A 22,376-nucleotide genomic window follows, 5' to 3' on the forward strand; every position below is an offset into this window, starting at 1 on the left:
GTGAACCAACCTGGTGTCCTTACACAGATACTAGAGGGATGATGGTAGTTTTTCAGGCATGCTTACGTAATACTTTGTTTACTTACTTCTCTGTATTTGCAGAACAAGAATTGTGTTTGCGTACATGATATTGATTTGAGACTGTTCATTATGGGTGTACATTTCTATAACGGGTATAATTGTTTCTCCTTTTTCCTCTTGTTTATGATTTTAATGGACGGGATATCACTGTGCAACGGAGCTTTGGGAACCTAAGGGCTGCATCTCTGCTGTTTGCATCTGATGATATCATTTTGGCCTCATCAGAATATGGTCTTTTTTGTCCACTGGAATTTTTCACAATTGAGTATGATGAGGGTGAGGCCAGAATTAGAACCTTAAAGTAGAACTGTTGCTTCTTTGGTTCAAGAACAGCTAGAGAAGTGGTTTAGACAAATAATTAGCATGCTTCCTGAGAATATTCTAAGGGAAGACCCAGGACACATGTGAATGGATTATTTACAGGGGTGGGCAAAAGTAGGTTTACAGTTATTCGTATGGAAAAAGATATGCAGGTTGTGATATTTATTAACTCAATAGCTTTATTAACTCAAAAGAATGTCACAATGGAACGGTGTGCTTTAGGTACAATCTTGTAAATGCTCAAATTACCGGCCCCATGTACTTACTATTGTAAATGTGATGTTACGAACCCCTGTATATATCTTGATTGTCCCGAAAGCATCTGGGTATTGCACGGAAAGATCTAGGGAGGCCTGATCAGCCCAGTTCATCATGTTGCTGCTGCTACCCTTGATGGGAAAAGAAAATGATACTTTTTGTGTTAATTTATGTTTTCAGTATAATTAACATATTGACTATTTTATTTATTTGTAATTGTATTGAATATATTAAAATCCAATAACATTCCATACAAGCAAGTCAAGTTTTACAAAACTAGGTTCGAAACAAAATCAACCCCCACCCCTGAGAAAGAGAGCTAGGCCAGCAGAGTAAAAACTTTAATAGTAGGAAAAGTACGTAAGTAAATAAATAAATAGAATAAAAAAGGAAAGAGAATATGCTTCCTCAATTTAAATGCTTCTTCTAAAATGTTATTGATTAGTTCCCGCTAGGTTTTGAAGAAGTTTTGTATAGATCCTCTAAGTGAGAATTAGATTTTTTCCAATTTCAGATAATATATAACATCAGTTATCCACTGACTTAAAGAGGTGAATTAGGATTCTTCTAGTTGACCAAGATAAGTCTATGTGCTAATAGTGAAGTAAAGGCAACTACAGTTTGTTTGTCCTTCTCTACTTTAAGCCCATCTGGAAGTACACTAAACACAGCTGTTAGTCGATTAGAAGGGACTGTGACTCCAAGGCTGTATGAAAGGCATTTAAAGATTTTGGTCCAAAATGATGTTAATATGGTGCATGTCCAAAACATATGGCCCAATGAGGCTGAAACTTCATTGCAACATTTGCAGGTTGGATCTTGCCCTGGAAACATTTTGGACAATTTTAAACGAGACAGATGTGCTTGATGTATAACTTTAAGTTGAATAATGTGCTTTGCACATACAGAGCTAAAGTGAATTCTGTGCATGGCTACCTTCCACTCCTTTTCTGAAATGTTGAGTAAGAGATACTTTTCCCACTGTACTCTGGGATCTTTGAAAGGGAGAGACTTTGAAAGGTTTTTATATATTACCAAAATGCTTTCCGAGTCCTCAAGACTGATCAATATTTTTTCCAGAATAGAGGTTGGTGGAAGGAGAGGAAGATTGGGCAGGTTTTGTTTAACAAAGTTTCTAATTTGGAGGTAGTGAAAGAATCATATTGACTTTAATAAACTTTGTTTTCTCATGATAAATGTAAAAAATGGAGAGAGATTTTCCATCATGGTCGGTCTTATATATATGTGGTTAACTGCTCTTTGCATGCCTCACTCCTGGCTAATGCTAGCAGTTATGGATTTTGCCCGTTTTCTTTTTTTCTGTCTTCTTTTATGCACTTTTTCTAGTAGTTCAGACCTGACTTCCCCTGATAATAATATTGATGATCCTGCTACAGCTGTGCATGTTTCTCATGATGATGATGATGATGTTGATGAATTGAGTGACACGTAAGCTAGTCTGGATTCTCTCTCTCTCTCTGTAGCTCTCCTCTTTATGTGTCTTATCCTTATCTTTGAAATTATCATGTGTTGCTGATTTCTTTTACAGGCAATATGTTTTATTAACATTTATGAATGTAAACTACCCTCTTATTAACTGCAGAGATTTAAATGTAATTTCACACTTCACACAGAGTGCCTCCTCTTGAGTTTATGAACTTCTTCCTTTTTGCAGTCTGTATTTCATCTCACATTAACATGTTGACTACCTCAATGAAAATATGCGCACTTCTTCCTGATGCAAGTGTGAAATCAATGTGTTATTTCATTATACCAATTATTGAGCAAAACTCACAAAAAATATATGTTTAAAAAAAAAAAAGGAGCACCAACTGTGCAGCAACTCAACAGGGTCTAACTTGCACAATGTGTTGCAATTGAATGTTTCATTTCTTTTAAAATTTGTAAAAAATCAATTATAGAGAGAGATTCACATGGTTCTGATTATACATGTTATTTTTTTTAAACAAATGTTATTCATAATATGGCTAATATGAACAAACTAACTACAAGTGAGATATTCTGTTCAGTGATGTCACACAGATTTTTCATTCTTATTTCAAATGCTCACTATACTCTATTTACATGTGTTATGCATAAATATGCTTGTACTACAGCCTCGAAGATTGTTTATGAGATAACTTGTAGGTGGGCATCTATCTGTTTACTACAAGTTAACTCATGTTTAGCACTTAATGTTGTAGTTATTTTCTTTATTCCACTTCCGTTCTGACAGGGCTGAACAGTCTTATGTGTGGAAGATCTCTTTGATTCAGGCTTTCTTTAATTTGAAACCATATTTTGATATATTATTGAACTAATTGTTAGAGTTTGTGTCTTAAACACTTAAGATTATAGGCTAAATATCTATCCCTTTAAACTGTATATTAATTTGTAACATCCAGCCAGTTTTTCACTTTAAAATTGAGGTGAAGAGTACTGGGTTCCAATGTGACACAAAAGCTTTATACCAAACGCATCCACTTTAAATCAGCCAAGGTTTTAATTTAAGGAAATGTGCTGTACTCATTTCTGAGATGTGCTTGTGACAATAAAAGTAGATGTAAAGTAATAAATTTTATCGTAGGTTCTAGGTACTGTTTTTGAGGTAAGGATATTTTTCCTATAGGCTTGTCTTCTTGCACCAGCTGTTGTGGATTAGGCTTTGACATTTACCCTAAGCACATCCATAATGCTTGGCACAAATACTGGATCGTGTCACTCAAAATAAATGTACTGTGTTATTTCCCATTAATTACGGCAAAGATATTGCTTATTGCTACTTGTATCATTGTGCACATACATTAGTCTAGTGGTAGCTTAGAACAGACAGGCTTTGTTGACATACATTTATCTTTAAGCAGGTTACACATTAGTAAGTTTAGTACATATGTTTTAACAGAGGCAGTGTGGTAGCACAGAGCTGCCGTTCTTTCATCAGAGTTTGCAAATTCTCCCAGCGTATTTACAAATTGATTGGTATCAGTCAGTATGTTTAACCTGGGAAGATATCCAGTTAGATTCACTGCTAAAACAAGTAATGTATCAATAATATTTGTCAATTACCCATAACGTTTAGTTATTCATGTGCTGTGAAATAAATTAAATCGATCCCCTTTTCCCCAGGTATACAACTTGTTATATATTTAAACGTAAAGACCGAGTGTTAGTGTGACGTTGTTTCAGTGGTTAGTGTCTAGTTGTCTACAGAACAGAGACACCAATTCACATCTGGGTATCAACATTCAGTAATGTCAAAAACAGTATTTTGAGATTATTTTTCTGTGAGGAAAAATATACCCTGGAGGAAACTGTACCCCTGAAGAAGGCGAGTAGTGTGGTGAAGTGCACAGCTGATCTCCTTTGTAAGATGGCTGAATCTTACAAAAATGTTTTGCATTTGCATTTTGCTTTTTCCCTTCCTAAACCACATGGATATACCATTTTTCATTAAGTGTGCAATTTCAGTGTGCAAAACAATACTTGAATAATGCCTTTCCTTGCCTTGAATAATATACATATTTGGTAAGATTTAAGGCTTTTGTTTTCATTTTGGATCCTGAAACCCTTTTCCTCCATTTTAAAGCATAAGGGCAGGCTAGATATATTTTAAAATGTATTAAAAAATCCTTCACTTTAGAACACAATTTCATGTACCTAATCATTATACAGTACACCCCCAAATTTCACGGGGGTTACGTTCCTACAGCGAATTTTGAAAAACTGCAAATTTTGAATGTGGTTAAAAAAAATGCCTATTTTTATAGTTTAAACCTTAAAAATGCCCCCAAAACACTTTAATTTAATTTCAAACTCCGCTTAATACATTACCTAAAAAAAAAGAATGTAAAGGTAGACCTCGTCTACTGCATAGTACTGTACTGCTATGTCTCCCGCAGTGCTAGAATGTAAAATACAGATGTTACCGCTATATGTACTGAAATTCATGCAAGTGCGTTTTCATTGCCAGAAGCCTTAGAAGGTGCAGGGTGTTTCGACGGCATCTTGGGGCTATAAGCCTTAAATTGCCACATACTTGGAGGTTAATGCATCCCTGGACGCCAAATACTTTTTTGCTGCACTTTAAGTAAACATCACAATTCACAAAGAAAAAGTGAAATTTTAATTGAACACATTTTTTTTTCATGCAAAGAGCATCACAATTACTGCAGCACTGATAATTTTACACACTACTCATGAACTGTAAAAACTATTAAAAAAAAAACAAAAACTTCTGGAACAATATGTACAAGGTGTAACTGATTCCATGGATGAAATCACCTTGCCAACTGCGCTTGAACTGGCTGCACGCAAGCACACAGAGGTAAGCGCTGATGTTAGCAGGCTGGTCTAGTGCAGCGGCTCAATCCCAGGGACAGTGAGGCTGCAGGATGTCACGCTTGGGTCACAGAATTGCACAGAAACACAGAAGATTGTAGAGACAGGAACTTTATTCAAACACTTCAAACAAACATGTCTCTTTCAGAAGTAAAACGAGCTCAGTATGCAGTTAGTTCCCGATTAAAAGAATAGGCAAACATCATAGGGGAGCACAACAGGAGCAGGACCCCCAACAGGAGCAGAGGATGTCTGGGGGAGGAGAGAGAAACAAAGCAATCAGCCAAAAAAGACAGGTGCTGTTCAGGCTTTTAAGAAAGTGTAGCCGTGCGAGAAGCTTATCACGTGACAGAGCAGCCGCAAGTAAGGGAGCAATGTGAAGGTAGTCTATCAGCGTTTTTTAAGAGGGGTTTTTTGAGAAGCGTCCGTGTCTTCTACGGGTGCATTCAGCCCCCCTGCTCACAAGGGGCTGGCAGTGGTCATGAGCTGGCTGCTCAACAAATGTACGGCGCTGACTGATCAGCTCCTGTGTGCTCGCAAATGGTACTGGGAAACGACTATAGCCAGTTGTGGCGGTTTAAGGGTTCAGAGGACCAAAACAGAAAACACAAGAACACTCAGCTGGAGATGCATCACAGTCAGTCAGCAGCAAGGAGAAATGAATAACGCTGTAGCAGTCTGGTCCTGCTAAGATCCACACCGTCGAGAAGACAGTGATTTATTTATTTTTATGGTGGAGATTCCGGGGACGCACCCAGGCTTGGCCCGACTCGCACGCACTCACAAACAGACAAAAACAAAACAAACCGGTAATCAAACAGCAAATAAAGAATGTAATGAAAACAACAATACCACCCTGTTCCCCTTACGGCGATTACACATTAAATACAACAAAGCACAAAGAAAACACACAGAGTAAACCATGAAAAACGGCAACGGATGAAATGTAATGATGAAAATAGATAGTCCAGAGATCCGCACGTTGAATGAGAATGTAAAAATAGTCCTACTGCTAGTTCCTGGAATGGTGAAGACTGGTGGACGGGTTCAAGAGCGCTCCTTTCTTGACAGGATGGCCATGAATCCACTTACATTCCTCATGTACATAGGCAGACAATTCAGACACCAATCACGAATCGATCCAGGACAAAACGAATAAGTATAGGTAACCCAACAGAAGGCAGACAGACAGGAACTTGAAACACAAATTACATCCATCCATTTTCCAACCCGCTGAATCCGAACACAGGGTCACGGGGGTCTGCTGGAGCCAATCCCATCCAACACAGGGTGCAAAGCAGGGAACCAATCCTGGACAGGACGCCAACCCACTGCAGGACACACGCACACACCCACTAGGGCCAATTTAGAATCGCCAGTCAACCTAACCTGCATGTCTTTGGACTGTGGGAGGAAACCGGAGTACCCGGAGGAAACCCACGCAGACACAGGGAGAACATGCAAACTCCACGCAGGGAGGACCTGGGAAGCAAACCCGGGTCTCCTAACTGCGAGGCAGCAGCACTACCACTGCGCCACCGTGCCGTCCACAAATTACAAAAATATATATATATTTTTTTTTGCTTTTAGTCACCGGCCCCCTTTTTAAAAGCCACACTGACATCCTTTGACCCCAACAGCCCCAGCACCCTCAGCAGAAGACCAATCGGAGCCACTGCAGGGACTCCATAAAAATTGCAGAGGGTATTTGCAGTTTCCACTTACAATTATTAGATGGGTTCTAAGGAAAAATCCGTGAATGACTGAGGCCGCAAATTCTAAACCGTGACTTCGCAGGGGTCTACTGTATACCATGAGTGTAAATAAATCAAAGCTTAAAAAAACTGATCATATTATTTAAATGTTTTTGATTTTTGCATCTTTGTGTCTTAGTTTCATCACTTTAAAAAAATTAAAAAATTCTTAACAGGCATTGTGAACCTCATTTTTCCAGCTGCTTTGTTTTTTAAAACTAATTTTTAGTGCTTTATTTCCTAGGTTGCTGTCACATCTCTCTCTCTATTCTGTGATAATGATGGCTCCCCGGCCACTAAAAAGCTGTACCTACCACCACCTCGGGGCAATATAATCAAATAAATGTCCGCCTTTTTTATCACCATATTAATAAATATGTCAGTTTTTTGTAGTTTTCTTTTACCTGGGATGTCTTGCATTTTTCCTAATCTGGATCCTCCTGTTAATATTTCAGAAAATAATGCTATTATTGAACATGTAGGTAATTGACGCAAAATTTAAAATCTGAAACGAAGACTGTAAAAAAGAACAGCTATACAGATAGTGGGGAACACACTGTTACACAAATGTAGGCCCAGTTCGGGGGTTTTCTTCTGAATATTGTGTGTTGCACTTGTAGTGGTACTTGCTTAATTGTTCCTGTTTCATTATATAATGCATGTAAGGCACATGTCACTAAACACTTTTCTTTTTGCACTGTTTGGGTGTGTCTTATTTCTTTATAATTGTACTTTAAGAAGATGGACTTTCTCACTTTAGTCTTAGAATTGTCAGAGCTGTCATGAGTGACCCTTTTTTATTTTTATACTTTTAGGTTTGTATGTAAAAATAATGGTGTTCTGTTTGAAAACCAGCTGTTGCAAATTGGGCTGAAATCAGAATTTAGACAGAATCTTGGTAAGTAATTGATTTCTAGCACTTTTCACATAGTTTTTGTCTTAAAATTGTGTGAAATTACTGTAGATTTTTAAGAAGGCAGTTCCTTTTAATAATGTGTCTTACTTCATCTTCCTGGGTAGTTTATTTGGCCTCCTTTGTTTAGAGATATCAGAATGCTGTTGTTGACCCTTGGCTTTAGAAATGCTTTATGTTTAGACAGTGAAGAAATATGCTCTATTTGACAAAGAAATTCAGAATATTATAATTTGTTAATGTTTCATTTTTCTTTTATAGAAACTTCAATTTTATGCACAGTTTGCACAATTTGAAAGCTGTTTTTAATTTCTTATTTTTAGATTTATTGTGAACCAGCTTTTAGACTCTTGAATATGTCTTGCACAAAGGGTGTTCGTGGGGGGAAAAAAGTTTTTGTATCCACCATTAATATACCTTTTAACAATTGAGAAACTTGTTTGGACTGTTTAAACCCATATATAAAGAAAATCTGCTATTTCATTTAATTTGGACATTTAGAGTTATTTAGAACTTGCATGTTAAAATGTGACATGTAATATGAGCACTCAGTAAAGGACTGCTGATAGGAAATGGAAACACATTTGGGAACTGTCTTGTTGGTGGTTTGTATTCATTATTGATTTACACAGACAAAAAAAGTAGTATTACAATGTCCCATATGAAGGCTGAATTTCCTCTTTAAAGGAGTGAAGTTATTAGATACTTTTTGTTTAAAAAAAAAAAAAAAAAGTATTGCTCTCTTCCGGACATCTACAAGATTTATGTGTTTGTCACAGTGAGTGGTTTCAGGTCTTTAACAGGTTATACATTTTACACCGTTTCTAAATTGTTATTTAATATATTTAGATAGTAAAGTTATCTAGCACTTCTATTAACCATGTGAAAGGTAATTAAGTCCAGCGATCTGTATGTTGAAAGGGTGAAAGAAAACACAGTCCTACCGGTAGTTACTGAAAGGATGAAATCGGATGGATGGTTCAGGAGCGCTCCACTCTTCCGGAAACCGATGAATCCAACACTCAGATGGATGTCAAAAAGGCAGGGCCTGTTAAAGCCCATTGCGGCACTTCCTGTGTGATTTTGGGCTATACAAAAATAAACTGTATTGTATTGTATTGTATGGTTCAGGAGCACTCCACTCTTCCGGAAACCAATGAATCCAACACAGTCTTCAATGCACAGGTAGACAGACGATCCAGACCCCAACAAACGAATACAGTCCAGGAGACAATGATTAATTAAAGTTCCAATAACAGCAGGCAGCACGACAGATAAACGCAACACACAACTCACCAAAACAAAACAAACCTTTTCCCTTTTGCCCTCTGCCCTCCTTTTAACTACTTTTGACCACCTTTGACCCCAGCAGCCCCTGAAAGGACTGCTGGGAGATGCAGTTCTTATTTAGTAGCACTGCTACACCATGAGAGGGAAGTAACCATCATAAGGTTTCGAGATGAACACTATGGCAAAGAAAATCAAGGAAAAAAGGGATACACGACCCATTTCTAAGACTTTGAGACTCCTATGTACCACACTGAGAGCCACTTTTGTCAAATGTGAGAGTTTTCAGAACAGTTGTAAATCTTCACAGGAAAGGCCTGCTTGGCAAAATTACCGTAAAGGCACAAAGACAACTCATTCAAGAAGACAGAAAATCCCAGAAGAATAACTAAAGAACTGCTGGGGTCTGTGTGCTTGACTCTGTGATCAGAAACAGGTAAAAATTGGATTTATGGGAGAGCAGCAAGAAATCTCTGCGTTTCAAGGTTAACATCAGTACCCATCTTGGATTTGCAAATAAATACTGGATGTTTCACTGCGCAACAATTTTTTTTGAAAAGTCTTGCTTCCTGGAAAGCTTTCGCTGATTGCAACAGGTACCTACTGGGTATGCACAAATATAGTTTTGGTTTTACTGCATGACGTAGAAACTCTGAGAAATAGACATTTATATGTTTACTGACAATAACGGTTTTACTCACATTCATGTTTCGTATAAGCTATTAAATTCAACAGAATTAAAAGTGTTTTGCTCCTGATTTTCTTTTGTATTCAATGTCTGGTGCATCACATTGCAGTGTCCAACAGTAGTCAGCAAGCTTTGACGGATTCCAGTTGCCCTGGTATCGTTTCTCCATCTTAGCAATGTCCTGGTGAAAGTTTGCACCGTGTTCGTCACTGACAGCACCAAGATTTGCGGGGAAGAAGTCCAAGTGTGAGTGGAGGAAATGAATCTTGAGTGACATGTTGCACTTCATTGTCTTGTATGCTTTGAGAAGTTTGTCTACCATCTGAATGTAGTTTGGGTGTCTGTAATTGCCCAGAAAATTGTCAACAACGTCTTTGAAGGCTTTTCAGGCAATTTTTTACGGCCCAACTAACAGATCTTCAGACCACGTGTCAGTCATAACGTGTGATCTGGGGGCCAACAAAAATGCCCTCTTTGATCTTGGTGTCAGTTATTCTTGGGAACTTCTGTCCTAAATGAACCTTCGCCTTCCTTGTTCAGTGCTTTCACGAAATTCTTCATGAGCCCCAGTTTTATTTGAAGAAGAGGCAAAAATATCTTTGCCGGGTCGACAAGCAGTTCATGTGTCACATTTTTCTGTCCTGGACGTAACTTTTTACGGAGTGGCCAGTTCTGTCAAGAGTAGTGCAACTCTTTGGCGCAGCTGTCCCATTCACAGATGAAACAACAGTACTTTGTATAGCCGAGCTGCATCCTAACAACAGAGCAACAACTTTAAGAACTCCACAGATATTCCAGTTGTACCTGCTATACTGGACGTGCTCCAGCAACAGTTCCATATTCTCATACGTTTCTTTCATGTGTGCGGCATAACCAACAGGTACTGAACGTTGCATTGTGTAGCAGAACAGCTTTCAGGCTTAACATTTACGAATCAATGAAGAGCCAGTCTTGCAGGTTGTGATCACAACCCAAGGCCGAGAGCAATCCTTCAATGTCACTACAGAAACAGACTGTCAACTTGTGCAAAAAATTTGGTTATATCCTGTCAGCCTCGAAACACAGAAATTTTCGTACCTGGTGACAGCAAACAACATTCCTGCAGTCTCAAACCCAGCAGCTTGGCATTTGCTTTTGACAGACCCAAATCTCTGACTAAATTGTTCAATTCGGACTGTGCTATCAGATGTGGATCGCTTGATGAGCACGGTTCAAAATCCGGGTCAATGTCACTGTCAGTACCCTGCATTGCAGTTTCTTCTTCTGGTTCGTCTAAAGTCCAATCCTCTGGTGGCTTCAGAATTGGAAGACTGTCGTCATGTGGCACGGATCTCATTGCTGAAAGCAGATTAGGATATTCAATTGACTTGTTTTTGTCAGAGAAACCAGACACATAAGTCAAACAGAAGTAACAGTCCGTCACATGGTCTTTCTGTTCTCGCAATATCATCAGAACAGCAAACGGCATTGTCTTTCGAGTGCCTCTGAGCCAGGCTCTCAGACTGACAGCACATGTCGCACAGCAAATGTGAGGCACCCATTCCTTGTCTTGATCACCAATTTTGCAGCCGAAATACAGATGATAAACTTTCTTCACAAGAGCAGTCATCCAGCGTCTCTGAGGCGCAAGAGTATATTTGCCACAGATATAGCACAGTGCATTGTGGCTGTTACGACATTGACGAGACATATCGCCCGACACCAAATCGTCTATAGCATCAAGCTCACTTACTGTTATATTGCTACAGATACTATACTTTACTATACTGATACTATACATACACACTGACTATCTATATTAACCAAATGAGCAGGATTGGTGTATGCAAGCCATCTTTATAGCATGCTGAGACAGCGTCAAGCTCGTTCAGACCTGCCCAGGTTGTCAGCTTCCACAGAACACTTCCAACCTGGCCTGATTCCATGCCTGGACATGCCCAGGCTGCACGAACCGGTGTTAAGTCACTTATGGGAGCGAAAATGTTTGGATACAAATATAAGAAGAAATCATGACAAAACTGAAGATTTCTGTGAAACGGTATGTGATAGGTAAATTTTGATGTGATATTCGTGATCAGCACCCAAAAATCTATAAGAAACATCCAACAGTGTTCAAGAAGCAAAAACTTTATTGTTCAGTGCAAGCCTTTTGAAATAATGCTGTGTTGACAGAGGAGTTAAAAGAACTTTTTGGACATCATAAATTGCACTGTGGCAGAAATCCAATTCATGTTTGACAGTAAGAATATCATGCATACAGTAAAACATCTGGATAGTTGTATGCTGGTGTAGGGATGGTTTGCTTTCTCAGGACCCGGAAGACTTAGCTATATTCAAAGTACCATGAATTATGTTACTTGCGTGTGTGTGTATGTGTGTATCTATTATATAAAAAAATTTTGTGACAAGATTTTTTTGAAGAGATTTTTTCAAGTCCCACGAGACTTTGGCCATAAAATTTTTTTCAAGTCACGCCCTCCTCTCAACCGTATTCAACCACACACTCGGTACTCTCACCTCTCATTCGTGTGAATGCTTTTGTTAGACACAGTTCCTGCTTTCTCCACTCTTACAAAGTTTAACGTTTTCCTCACTTTAAGTTCCCAATTAAAGACAATGTATTATGTCCAAATCTTAAAATAAAATAAGACCTCTTTCCCTAATCTTTTCCAAGCAAAGCCACATGTCTTCACTAAGATGAGGCTCATCATCCAACTAAAGAGGACTTATATTTAAATCCTGTTTGGAATAAACAGCAACCCCACCTCCTTTTCTGTTCTGTCTATCCTTCCTAAAAATGTGTATCCCTCTATGTTACACTCATCCCCATCTTTGATATTTAGCCAGGTTTCCATTATTGCTATAATATAATTATGCTCTGCTACATACAACTCCAACTCACTTACCTTATTTTTAATACTTCTAGCATTAAGACAAGCTATTTTTAATGTGTTACTCCTACTACATTTAAATGTTTGCTTAGAATTTACATTACTATGTATTTTTATTTCTACACCTTTATTTGTTCTTCCATGTATAGACTTAACACTAGAATTACCAGAGCCTACAAAAAAACTCGTAGATCCGGCCCACCTTAAATCGCTTCTTAAATCCGTTCACACCTCTCCGCCAGCATCCTTTGTCCTCTAAATGTGCTGATAAAAGACAAGCTGCCAGCAGCCGGCTATTCCATCCCCCCACCGACTCAGAACGTGAGCAAACTTTTCCCAGCTCATGCCTTGATTGATTATCTGGCAGTGAAGTGGAGTTTTACAATAATAGATCTTTATTTGGAACACACGCATTTCATGCATGTTCCGTTTCTACAGTAATCTGTGTAAACACATTGTTAAAACAAAAACTTTTTCATATTTTAGTAATAAATGTTACAAAATGTAGTAGGCATAAACTATAGAATGTGTAAAGCCAGAGTTCCAAAGATCAAATAAACACTTTCACAAAAGCTTCAAGAATAATACAGCAGCTTCCGTGGCGTAGCGTGCTAAGATTTGCTTCTTAGAACACAGCAGCTTTCCCTTGCTTTTCAGACCTGAGTTCGATTCCCCGCTTGGGGATGAAGTGTTACTTTTTTTTTTCTTTTTAACCTCAAACGGACATAAAATTTATAAATTGGTATGCACTGTCAGTTAATGAGATCGTTATATTTTCATGTGGGATGCTCCTTTTAAAATATTTTTTTAACAATTGAGACTGCAATTAACAGGAACAACTGTCCTTATAACTTATTTTTAAGATCCATAACACACAGACAGACAGAGCACTGCGTAATAGAGAGACAGACAGGCAGAGATATATAAATAAACAGGGAAGGCACATGTACTGAAAGAAAAAAAAAGATCAACATGTGCATTGTTCCTGCAGCACTAAATAAGCTCATGCGCTCTAACATCACCCCTCCCCCCCAATCTGACTCTCTAAGTAACAGCACAAGTACAGACACAAACCAAGTGCATGTGTGTACTGTATAATATTAACAAAAAGAGCAGCTTACTACTGAAAACGGCAAATATAGGAGTGAGTGGGGATCGAACCGGGACTCTTGATTACACTCACAAATATGTAATATTCGATCACTTTCCTTAATAAATAAATGACCAAGTATACTTAATAGAGTGTACCAAATTTACACCTTTGTTATCAGATGAGGTTCAGGGCTGACTAAGAATGTTACAAGATGTAGCCATTTTCTCAGTAATGCAGGTTAGGGGTGAAGCTGGATTTCTGCAACCCTGTTAAATCTGCTGTCTTCTATGCCGTTTGCCAATAAAAGCCTGGCAGAATGGGTAATGCCAACTTGATGCTACAACTACTAGACAATAGTAACAGAAAAAAAATCATGTAATGGCTTATTCTTTCACAATATGGAATCTATTTTTTTTATTTCACAAAGATTCAGCTTTCTACTACAGGCTGATAATAAACACGTGTGCACACATTATAAAGGGCTGAGTGGTTTGGTGTTGGGAGATCACCATAAATGAGCAAGAAACATGTTCTTATCTTGAGTAAATAGTACCAAGAATCTGTGATAAAACTGGACGTCTCATAAACGAGGAAGGTTTTTTTTTTAATCAAAACCTTTAATGCGTCAGAGTTGGATGTGTTTGGTAAGTTTAAAGGCTTTTTCCTTTCTCATTTGTATCCTGGTATTCTACATCTCTGTTGTTACCTGCAAAAAACAGACAAAATATTATTGCAATTTATATTAAAAAAATACATTTTTAGAACACAATTTAAAGAGGCATTTTATTATATCCCATAACTGTGAAGAAATAACATCTCCCAGACTAATCATCAATGTCCAGTTTACTTGTACTATCACTGCCCTGAGACCTGACTATAAGAATTAATCTACTCTAGACAGCATTAGAAAGCTCACTAATACAAGTATTTGTTTCTGAAAATGTAAACATTTTTTAGAAAGCTGTTCAATTTTAGAGGGAATTTTTTAATCATTAAACAAATAAAACATTTGGGGGTCTGATTTAGTTCTTACTAATTGTTAAAAGATGTTCTAGTTTATCTTTGTTCAGTGGTCATCTTCATTGGTGTTTTTTAATAAATGTTTGAATGCAAAAATCTTTACATAACTATTTTTAATAAGCAATATTTGTTCATTAAACAAATATTGATGCAATATCCAGGTAAATATTTTGTTTTTAAGCCTAACATTTACTATTTACTGTCCTTTCTATGGAAACATAATGATTTCTTACTGTGTGGCTCACTTAGCTTAATGAGAGCTACGGTTCTTTTTAAAAAAAAAAAAAGAAGACGTTAACAAGTACTCTGCGTAATTGCAGTATTTTCCTGAGGTCTTTTGTGCAATTTTAAATAAGCATGCATCACTAAACTGTTTTTCTTTTTTACTTTTCATGGTAAAGGCTAATTGAAAACATTTAATTTTAGAATATATCCAGTATAGAACTGAGTTGGCCCAGAGAACGAGAAAATTAATGAATTGTGTTCTTGTCTTCTATCAGGTCGAATGTATGTCTTTTATGGAAATAAAACTTCCACACAGTTCTTAAGTTTCTCTTCAAATGTGATCTGTCAGGATGGTCTTAAAAGTCATATCCTTCCAGTTGTTAAATTGTTTTTGGGAACAATTATTTTTTTAGACCTATACTTACAGAATTCCTGTTTAATTCTTAATATTTACATTTGTCTATCACCCTGTTTTTCATAGCTTGTTAAACTGTTAGATAGATAGATAGATAGATTAGATAGATAGATACATACATACATACATACATACATACATACATACATACATACATACATACATACATACATACATACATACATACATACATACATACTTTATTAATCCCAATGGGAAATTCACATTATCCAGCAGCAGCATACTGATACAATAAATAATATTAAATTAAAGATTGATAATAATAATAATTCAGGTGAAAAACAGACAATAACTTTGTATAATCTTAAATGTTAACATTTACCCCCCCGGGTGGAATTGAAGAGTCGCATAGTTTGGGGGAGGAACAATCTTCTCAATCTGTCAGTGGAGCAGGACAGTGACAGCTGTCTGTCACTGTAGCTGCTCCTCTGTCTGGAGATGATACTATTTAGTGGATGCAGTGGATTCTCCATAATTGATAGGAGCCTGTTGAGCGCCCTTCGCTCTGCCACAGATGTTAAACTGTCCAGCTCCATGCCAACAATAGAGCCTGCCTTCCTCACCAGTTTGTCCAGGCGTGAGGCGTCTTTCTTCTTAATTCTGCATCCCCTGGTCACCATAATTCTCTTTATAAACAAGGATGCCCAGGAAAACAGCTATTTCAGATATCTTATTACATAACAGTGAATGGAAGTTTTTTTTCTTTATATGTGATGATCCAATCTTAAAATATAACTATAGATTGGAATTTGAAATTACACTGAATTTGTCTTATTTCCTTTCAGGTTTTGCCTTAATGACCAGTTATAGTTACAACAATTCTGTCTTACATCATTCATGTCACAGATTTTCTTTTCTGTATAGTTAGATTTTCAAACAAATCCCATTGGAAATTTGATGTGTTTTGTCAGCTTTTTCCAGAACTATATCTCCACTATTCACCCCTTTACAGTACCATGTTCACATTTGTCCAAAAATGTATAAGGCCACATTGTCTGTGGAATAGATATTGACATCTTTCAAAATTACTTCAGTGAAAAAACCTAAGAGTACATGCTGGCCTTCTAAAACAATATTCATTCAGAACTCCCAACATACACCAGGAGAAACTCAGTAGTAATCTTCCTGGAGTGATTTAAAGCAAAATATTAAAATTTTTTACTTGATTGTTTCCTTTAGATATATTTAACACTAGAATTACCAAAGCCTACGAAAAAACACATAAACCCCGGCCCACCTTAAATCCCTTCGCAATTCAGCATCTTTTGTCTTGTAAATGTGTCAACCAACACAAGCAGCCTGTTACACCATCCTCCCCACCGCCGCAGAAAGGGCAAGACGTTCTCCCAGCTCAAGCCTTGATTATCTTGGAGTGAAGTGCTGGAGTTTTAGAGGGGAAATAATGGATTGTTATTTGAAACACATGCATTTCATGTGTGTTCCGTGTCTACAATAATCTATGTAAACACATTGTCAAAACAGAAACGTTTTTCATGTTTTAGTAATAAATGACAAAATATCGACATGAACTGTATATAATGTGTGAAGGTTGAAGTCCAAATATCAAATAAACACTTTCACAAAAGGTGCAAGTGCAATATGACAGCTTCCATGGTACAGTGATAAGAACTGCTGACTTGTAATCAAGAGGGCACAGGATTGATCCTGGGTGTCTCGCAAATTTACCGTTTTAAGTAGTGAGCTGTTCTTATTGTTTATATTATACAATAAAAACATACATTTGATTTGCATCTGTAACAGCCGGTGTAAATTTATAGTACTTGTACAAGGTTCAGTTTTATTTTTTCACTTTTATTCTCACAGTCACGATCACAATGCAACAGAGAGATCCGACACTGTTAGTTTTTATTTCAAACTGGGAATAACTATAGATGTGAGTGGTGTTTTGAGACCATGGAACTGGAAATTCTCTGATCGGGGGGATAAAAGCTGACACACAAACGCTGTTAAAAGAAACTGCACCATGCATCAAAATGTGGAGATTGGGCAAGATCAGGGGAAAAAAAAAACACGATCACTGATAAGGTATGCAAATGAATATAAATAATATAATAATGAATAATCAGTGCCACAATGTTTTCCGAAATGTACAAAATGAATTATTCCAAATATCATATATACCTATGTCTTTGTTTTTTGTCAGTGCGGCTTTGACATCATGGACCCATAAGGTGCATGCTAATTCAACATGAGCAGGAACACTCAATAAAGCTGAATAAAAAAATTCAAGTGACAGTGAGATACGAAGCCAGATTCACCAGCATTTGTGTGTCTGCTTTTATCTCTCCAGATCAGAGAATTTCCAGTTCCATTGTCTCAAAACACCACTCATATCTATTGTTATTCCCAGTTTCAAATAAAAACTAACAGCGTCTCGTCGTATGATGATTGTGACTGAGAGAATAAAAGTGAAAAAAATGCTAACTTTTACAAGTACTATATAAATTTACACCGGCTGTTACAGACGCAAATCAAATGTACCATATGTTTTTATTGTACAATATTAATAATAAGTGCAGGTCACTATTCAAAACAGTATATTTGCACAGCACCCAGGATCGAAACCCGCAGTCTTTTCACTACAAGTTAGCAGTTCTTACTGCTGTACCACGGAAGCCGTTGTATTGCACTTGTTACTTTTGTGAAAGTGTTTATTTGATATTTGGACTTAAGCCTTCACACATTATGCAGTTCATGTCAACATTTTGTCATTTATTACTAAAACATGAAAAATGTTTAACGATGTGTTTACATAGATTGTTGTAGACACGGAACACACAAATGTGTGTATTCCAAATAACAATCTATTATTTCCCCTCTAAAATTCCAGCACTTCACTCCAAGATAATTAAGGTTTGAGCTGGGAGAACTTCTTGCCCTTTCTGCAGCAGTGGGAGGGATGGTAGGCTGCTTGCTGCTTGTCTTGATTGACACATTTACAAGACAAAAGACACTGACAGAGAGGTACGGAGGGATTTAAGGTAGGCTGGATTTACAAGATTTTTTGTAGACTTTGGCAATTCTAGTGTTAATAATTGTTTTAGCACTTCATTATGCTCCTAGGTATTTTGTATGTTTTTCCTATAGCATAAAATGCCCATGTGTTTGTTACTGGTCTCCAGGTTTATTGTGTTTGTGTCATTTATGCACATCTGTTTGCTTTTGTTCCTTAACTCGCCACCTACAACTAAATATACAGACAAAACCAGTCGACCCAACAGTGGAAGGTGGTGCTCAGGTGCAACAGATTTTGAATATTGAATGTGTATCAGACTTTACAGAGGCCCCAGTTTTAAATATTCAGTTTAGGTAAGTAGGAGCAGTTTATCTTTGTACAACATTTACTTGTATTTGGGCAATTAATCACTAACTCCTTTTTATATGCTAATATGTTAAATGTTTATATGCCTGTATATTATTTTATTCTATTATCATAGAGAGAAGTTTAATGGAAAAAAATATAAATACACAAATGGATAAATTTAAAAACGGTATAAAGGATATTATCATTTCTAAAAAATAAAAGAAGGTTAAGGACTTAATGTTTTGTCCATATAGCTTTCATCAAAGTTAAGTTTAAAAAAGAAACACAAAAAAAGTGAAGCTCATTTCCCAGCACTAAATGACCAATGAACTTTTTACTATCTTTCTACGTCTTCTATAACTTTCATTTTCTCCTTCTCTCTTGTATTTGAAACCTTCTTTTTACCATTTCATTTACAGAAATAATGAGGGCTACATTGTGTCTCTAATATTTTTTTTTGTCATTCTGTTTTTCAGCATTGGAAGAAAATTAACTTTTTTTGCACTTTGCAGATGCAAACTGATGCAATTCACTAACTCGTTCACATTTAAAATAACATTAAAGTAATCAACATGTTTGTTTATTTAAATAGATTTTGCAGATTGAGTTGTGAAAGTGTTCCACATACTCTGCTGATTCGACAGAGTTCATTTTAAAATTCTCAATTGAATAAGCCACGGTAGGTTGACCTGTCTCCTCCCATCCCTCTAGGTATGGTGGAACTCTTCAGAATGTCTCTGTTAAGTTGCCTGTTACACTGAACAAGTTTTTCCAGCCCACAGAAATGACTTCTCAGGATTTCTTCCAACGATGGAAGCAGCTTAGCAAGTAAGTGTTGTTCTGTTGCTTGTTGTGATCAAACACAAATAATTAGATAACACCATGGAACACTTTTTTGGTTTTGTTATACGAAAGCTTCTCATTCCTATAGATCCTGCTAAATTAAATATTAATACATATGTCTCAGAAGAGATGGTGTGTCTAGTTAGGTTTTGGAATCTTCTGATTATAACATCCAAGACCAAAGAAGTTGATATAGGGCCCCTTGCCAGTTTACTCTGTCACTGAGATGGTCCATTTTGAAGAATACACTATTCACACATTTGTCTAGGAAAGATCGTTTTGTGATCTTCACATTGTGAAAGTGAGTATAGTGCTTCAGTCTGTACTTGCATATAAAGAAAAATCACAGGGATCACTGTATCATCTTCATACTAGTTCTTGGCCATTCCAAGTGCTAGGTGAAAAGCCACATATGGAAGAGTGCAAAGACACAGTCTCCAAAACTGACCTGGGTATACCTAACACATGTCCATATTTCCTGTTGCCGAGTTTAGTTAATTTTGTAGATCTTACTCCATCCGTTTTTTCGTTACCTAATCTGGTTTGTTTTGATGGCCCGGAAAAAGAAAATTAACTGGGATTGGAAACTTTCTGATAGAATGGGCATCTATGGTAACCAGCACTGGACTGCAGCAAACAATACAGCCATTAAAAAAAAATCTCATGTTACTCGTATCACATAATCCACATATCAGGTCCTCCAGTCATATGCTCACAATGGCAAGGCTGATTGTGAATTTCCATTTTTCTCTGCTTGGCACTGCTTGATTTTCTGGGAAGGATTTATTTATCAAAGAATGCCTGTGTTTTGCCTGTGAGCATATGACAGAACAACCTAACCTGTGAATTTATTTTTAATGCTGTGATAAATATATATTGTGAGATTTTTGAAACCCTGACAATCCCCCAACTGCGCTGGGTTCTGAAACTCTTAACACAATTAGGGGTTGCTTGTCTGCTGCCGGTGCAACTTCAAGTTCACAGGCTTGCCACATAATGCATCTATCGCCGATTGTTGATGCAGGGGACATTTTAAAATTGGCTGTTGACTTGGCCATGTGCTCACTGTCTGTCTTCTGACTTGTACTGGAAGTCTGTTTACTCTTTTAATCTGAGAAGTGAGCAAATGCAGGATGACATCAGCACCATTGCTTGTGTGCTGGGCTTTTGCGTGTGCTGAAGAGATATGTCTTGTTTGGTTAACTTTGAGACAACAATAAAGCTGATTTTGCCAGAAACCAATATGTGTGTGTGTGTATGTATACAGTATATGTGTATGTATATATGTATGTACATCCCTCACATTTTTGTAAATGTTTTATTATATCTTTTCATGGGACAACCCTGAAGATATGACACTTTGATACAATGTAAAGTCGTCAGTGTACAGCTTGCATATCAGTGCAAATTTGCTGTCCCCTTGAAATAACTCAATGCACAGCCATTAATGTCTAAACCACTGGCAACAAAAGTGAGTACACCCCTAAGTGAAAAATGTCCAAATTGTGCCCAATTAGCCATTTTCCCTCTCCGGTGTCATGTGACTCATTAGTGTTACAAGGTCTCAGATCTGAATGGGGAGCAGGTGTGTTAAATTTGGTGTTATCGCTCTCACACTCTCTCATACTGGTCACTGGAAGTTCAACATGGCACTTCATGGCAAAGAACTCTCTGAGGATCTGAAAAAAAGAATTGTTGCTCTACATAAAGATGGCCTCGGCTATAAGAAGATTGCCAACTGCTGCTGAAGTATGTGAATTTCCTCTTGGGATTAATAAAGTATGTCTGTCTGTCTATCCATCTATCCATCACCCTGAAACTGAGCTGCAGCACGGTGGCCAAGACCATACAGCAGTTTAACAGGACAGGTTCCACTCAGAATAGGCCTCGCCATGGTCGACCAAAAAAGTTGAGCGCACATGCTCAGTGTCATATGATATGAGTGCTGCCAGCATTGCTGCAGAGGTTGAAGGGGTGGGGGATCAGCCTTTCAGTGCTCAGACTATATGCCACACACTGCATCAAATTGGTCTGCATGGCTGTCGTCCCAGAAGGAAGCCTTTTTTAAAGATGATGCACAAGAAAGCCCACAAACAGTTTGCTGAAGACATGCAGACTAAGGACATGGATTACTGGAACCATGTCCTGTGGTCTAATGAGACCAAGATAAACTTACTTGGTTCAGATGTTGTCAAGCGCGTGTAGCGGCAACCAGGTGAGGAGAACAAAGACAAGTGTGTCCTGCCTACAGTCAAGCATGGTGGTGGGAGTGTCATGGTTTGGGGCTTCATGAGTGCTGCTGGCACTGGGGAGCTACAGTTCATTGAGGGAACCATGTATGCCAACATGTACTGTGACATGCTGGACCACAGAGCAGTATTCCAACATGATAACGACCCCAAACACACCTCCAAGATAGATATATATATATATATATATATATATATATATATACACACTAGGGGGCTCTGTACCCTGCTCGCTTCGCTCACCCACCCCCAGGTTTGGTTTACTGGATATACAATTTAAAGAGATTGTTAGTTTCATGGGAATTGTTACATATGCATTATTTTCACTTTTATTTTAAAACTTTTGTAAAAGCAATACTTTATTTCCTGCCCCGGCGTGGTAACATCTTTCTCGCACTACGTATAATGCTGCTCGGGTTGTGAAGGGGGTGTGGCTGAACACACGCCAAGGAGATGCCGTCAGATCATCTGCTGTCTTTCTGCTGCTGGCGAGATGCCTGTTCTGCTTGTCATGCTGCCCGATCATTTCAAAGCCTGTATAGCAGCTGTCCTTTTGCCACTTCGCATCTCTGTTGCTCGCGTTGTGAAGGGGGTGAGGGGAGGTGCAGTGGCGAGGGTTAGGTTGGCTGAACGCACGCTAAGGAGAAGCAGTCT

General features: G+C 37.7%; 1 protein-coding gene across 3 annotated transcripts in view; it reads left to right on the forward strand.

Moving 5' to 3' along the window:
* Positions 1-22,376, forward strand: part of LOC114646156 (AP-2 complex subunit alpha-2) — a 231,694-nt gene that overhangs the window by 203,372 nt on the left and 5,946 nt on the right. For 2 of the 3 annotated variants that reach the window (XM_051922801.1, XM_051922802.1), the window contains 4 exons: positions 7,568-7,650; positions 15,145-15,233; positions 18,511-18,635; positions 19,342-19,458. In XM_051922801.1, coding sequence (XP_051778761.1) covers positions 7,568-7,650; positions 15,145-15,233; positions 18,511-18,635; positions 19,342-19,458 — 414 coding nt within the window. Of the gene's footprint in view, positions 1-2,007; positions 2,129-7,567; positions 7,651-15,144; positions 15,234-18,510; positions 18,636-19,341; positions 19,459-22,376 lie in introns of those variants that run through there. The other variant, XM_051922803.1, reaches the window with a different exon arrangement.

This window comes from Erpetoichthys calabaricus, chromosome 2 (genome assembly GCF_900747795.2).
Source record: "Erpetoichthys calabaricus chromosome 2, fErpCal1.3, whole genome shotgun sequence".
Taxonomy (NCBI): Eukaryota; Metazoa; Chordata; class Cladistia; order Polypteriformes; family Polypteridae; genus Erpetoichthys; species Erpetoichthys calabaricus.